Below are 4,131 nucleotides of genomic sequence, written 5' to 3'. Positions count from 1 at the left end.
GCATCTGTTTCATAATAAACAATATCAGATTTATTTAAAGTGCAGATTACAACAACTTTTCACGTTTCATGAAACATGATATGTAAACATGTGGACTGCACTTCTTAAACACTGTCTGAACTTAACAGGACAGTCTATAAATAAATGAATAAAATATACAGTCAGATATAAATATAAAAAAATAAAGCTTACTGATCTCCAGTCAGTAACATCACACATACTAAAGTGCAGGAAAAGTAAGGAGAACAAATATCTGCTTTAACCATTTTTTTAGGTAAATCAAACTCCCAATGAACACAAAATAAACTAGTGAATGTTCTTATTAAAAGAAGGGGAAAAAAACTTTTTGAACACTAATGGAAATATGATATTCACTTAGTAACAGCAGCACACAACATACTAAAGTGCAAAATGAGTATGGCACTGTCAGCCAGAAAGATTCTTCTGTGTAGTTCTCAGGAGCTCACAGATTTTTTGCAAGGAAAACCAACATGTCAACTTTCGCTGGTTTTAAAGACGAGCGAGTGCAAGTCACTATATTCCCTCCAGCGCTGAAAAGACGCTCTGAAGGAGCACTTGTCGCAGGGACACAGAGGTACTTGCGGGCCATATTGCACAGTCGTGGAAAGTTGATCTTGTGCACCTTCCACCAGGCCAAGGGGTCATCTTCTTCATCAATGGCAGGGGTCATGAGGTAAGTGTTTAACTCTGCTTCAGTGACATCTTCAAGTTGCATGGGAGAAGCAGAAGAGGCCACAGCAGTCTTGAAGAAGCTGCCAAGAGACTTCTTTAGCTTTTCGCCAGAGGGCTGTGCACCTTGAGGCCTCAGAGTGGTTTCAGTACGAGACCTCTTCTCCTACCAGATGAAAAAAAAACAGCAATTAGTATTGAAGTTAGATTACAAATAAATAAATATAAAGTGTGTTTGTGATATCATAGATACATAATTATTACTAACCTGGCTATATGCACGCCTTGCTGATTCCAGCATTTCAGTCTTGAGTCGGGTCTTAATGGTAGGAATGTTGTCTGCGGTGATGTATTGGGTTTTGAACCTGGGGTCCAGGAAGGATGCAACATCCAAAAGCTCTTGGATGCTGGGGTCACTGTACTTATCATTGAGGTATGCCAGGACCTTGGTTTTGATTGACCTAGTCAGGTCAGTGTCCTCTTGATCTTCAGCCAGGACTGATGTGGCCAGAAGGTGAAGAACTGGTTTGAGGTAGGAGATGCTCACATACTCCTTTCCAGAGAGAGCATCTGTAAAGTCCAGGAGAGGATGCAGTGCATTGTGAATAGACTCCAACACCTGAACATCCTGCCAGGATGGGATGAGGGAGCGTGCATATCGGTCACCTGACAATACCTGAGAAATGGCTTTGAGCTGCTCTAGCACCCTGGCAATCATCATTTCTTTGGATCCCCATCTTGTTGGGCATTCAGTGATGAGGCTGTGCTCAGGAAGTTTGAGCTCCCTCTGTGCTTCAGTCATTGCTGCCTTCTTCTTCCAACTGTGAGAGAAGTGCCCCACCACCTTCTTGCACAGCCGTATTGCTCTTGACACCCTGTCATCTTTGAGTGCATGTCCTGTAATACAAAATAATATAAGAACAGTGTAATTTATACAATTTGATTTGTGTGATTAAGGTTATCAACTTTGGAATAAATACACACATTCACATTCTCTCCCTCCACCTCTTACATTCACACACACACACACACACACACACACACTGTCTCTCTCTCTGCTCACACAATCACGCACACACATGCCGACATACATCATGATACTAATTTACGTACCGATGGCAAGATGTAATCGATGCCCAAAACACTGCAGTCTGGTCCATTCATTTATCTGTGCTGCCATCACCACATTCGATGCGTTGTCCGTCGTTATACAGATGTGGTTTTCTTCCTGTAGATCCCAGCTGGCAAGCCCTTCTCTCAGGGCGGCTGCAATGTTTTCCCCCGTGTGGTTGTCCGGGAAGTAGAATGCTTGAAGGCAGCGAGCTTTGAGATTTAAGTCTTCGTCAATGTAATGCACCGTTAGACTCTGGTATAGCTCCGACGTACGGCTCGACCACAGATCAGTTGTTGTTGCAAAAAACTCCACTGTTTTCAGCTCCGCTGCAACTCTCTGTCTGCATTGTTTGTATAGCTCAGGTATGGCAACCTGGCTAAAATGTGTGCGTGAGGGCATTCTGTACCGCTTATCCATTGTGTTTACCAAAGCCGTAAACCCAGGATTGGTCACTACACTAATGGGCATCATGTCTTTCGCTATGAACTCCGTTATTGCCTGAGTTATTTCCGCGTGCCGTTTCAAATTCTGTTCATAAGGAGTGATACTTTCAAACAGTTCGGTCAGTGATCCCTGTCGGCTGGTACTTTGCTTACTTGAAGTTGTAGCACTGGTCGTTGGCATTCTAGCCATGCAACTATCGTACATGGCTTTGTGAGTTTTTTTTAAGTGTTGATAAAGGTTCGTAGTGTTACCTCGTGAGGTAGCAACAGTAGCAAGGCACGTTCTGCACAATACCTGACGTTGCGCAGCATCTTCTTTTTTATAGCCAAAATAATTCCACACAACTGACGTGCCGCCCCACTTTGGTACCAGACTTTCAGCTGTGCGCTCTTCTGACGAGCCTGAGGCCATTGTGCAGCAGGTTAAAGCGCAGCGTTGACTTCTCTCCCTGCCTGCTCTGCTTTGCGCCGCTCGGCTCACTCGCAAGTCACGTGACCAGATCACGTGACCAGTCAAATCGCAGCCCTTGCGGTTAGAAAATCTCATTTTGTCATATCGCGATATTATCGCAAATGCAATTAATCGTTCAGCCCTATCATATATCACATCATATCATATATCATGTCACATCACACCATCATATGATATTATAATCGATTATTAGATTTGGTTTTTTTATTGTGCTACAGAATTCTGCTTAATTCTAAACTTGGGTTTACTCATTTTAATCATATAAACAATCTTAAATTAAATTTACCTTTGTCAGTATAAGCCTCAGCCAGTTTCTCACATGCCAAATCTAGGAATGCCTTTAAATCCTACTGTTATGTTCTTATTTGTGTATATATACACACTATATACATATATATATATATAAATGTGTATATATATATATATATATATACACGTTCTATTTGTTACAGGTATCTTTCAACTGGAGATTCCTTTAAGACCATCGCCTTCAGTTACCGTGTGGGACACTCCACAGTTGCTGGCATTATAAAAGATGTGTGTGAAGCCATTTGGGATAACCTGGTAGGGGAGTAGATGCCACCACCTAAGAGGGAATGCTGGGGAAGAATCGCAACCGATTTCCAGCGGTTGTGGAATTTCCCCAACTGTGTTGGAGCAGTGGATGGCAAGCATGTAGTGATCCAGGTCCCTGCCTCCAGCGGATCCCTGTATTTTAATTATAAGGGATCCATTGTGCTGCTTGCAGTTGTTGACGCCCAGTATCACTTCCGAGTAGTGGATGTTGGGGCTTATGGCCGAAGCAGCGATGGTGGTACATTGGCTGTTTTCAGCATTTGGAAGAGCTCTTTGTCAGGGCAATCTTGACCTACCAGATGACACACCTCTCCCTGGTGCTGAACATCTGGGGCTTATACCACATGTATTTGTGGCTGACGAAGCATTTCCCCTGCGAAGATACATGAGGAGACCACACCCTGGCCAAAACATAGGGAGAGAAAAAAGACTGTACAACTACAGGCTGTCCCGGGCCAGACGCGTGGTGGAGTGTACATTTGGCATACTGGCAACACAATGGCGGCTGTACAGAAGAGTGCTGGGAGTGACACCAGAAATTGCAGAGAAAGCCATCAAAGACACGTGTATCCTCCACAAACTTCTGAGGTTAGGTCTGTCAAATGACCATCCACAGGCAACATCAGAACCTCAATGCAGTTCCAGGGCGATGGGGGGTCTCAGTCGAATGAGCAGCAACAATGCTTCACGGGAGGCTGTTGCCATCAGAGAGAGGTTCACAGAATATTTCTCGTCTGTTGACGGTGCAGTGCCATGGCAGGAAGACGTTATTTAATATTTTAACAGCATACAGCATCATTATATACAGTTTGTAATATAATATAAGTAATTTGGTC

General features: G+C 43.5%; 1 protein-coding gene across 1 annotated transcript; it reads right to left on the bottom strand.

Moving 5' to 3' along the window:
- Window positions 1-391: 391 nt before the first annotated feature.
- LOC144462787 (E3 SUMO-protein ligase ZBED1-like) lies at window positions 392-1,606 on the bottom strand (the record flags this gene model as incomplete). Its single annotated transcript, XM_078167470.1, has 2 exons — window positions 392-850; window positions 959-1,606. Coding segments are annotated over 2 exons (1,035 nt in total), but the record flags the coding sequence as incomplete, so codon positions are not given.
- Window positions 1,607-4,131: the final 2,525 nt, after the last annotated feature.

The sequence above is a fragment of the Epinephelus lanceolatus genome, chromosome 4, assembly GCF_041903045.1.
Source record: "Epinephelus lanceolatus isolate andai-2023 chromosome 4, ASM4190304v1, whole genome shotgun sequence".
NCBI classification, from domain to species: domain Eukaryota; kingdom Metazoa; phylum Chordata; class Actinopteri; order Perciformes; family Serranidae; genus Epinephelus; species Epinephelus lanceolatus.
Note: the sequence above shows the minus strand (reverse complement) of the source record. Positions and strands in the feature narration are given on the sequence as shown.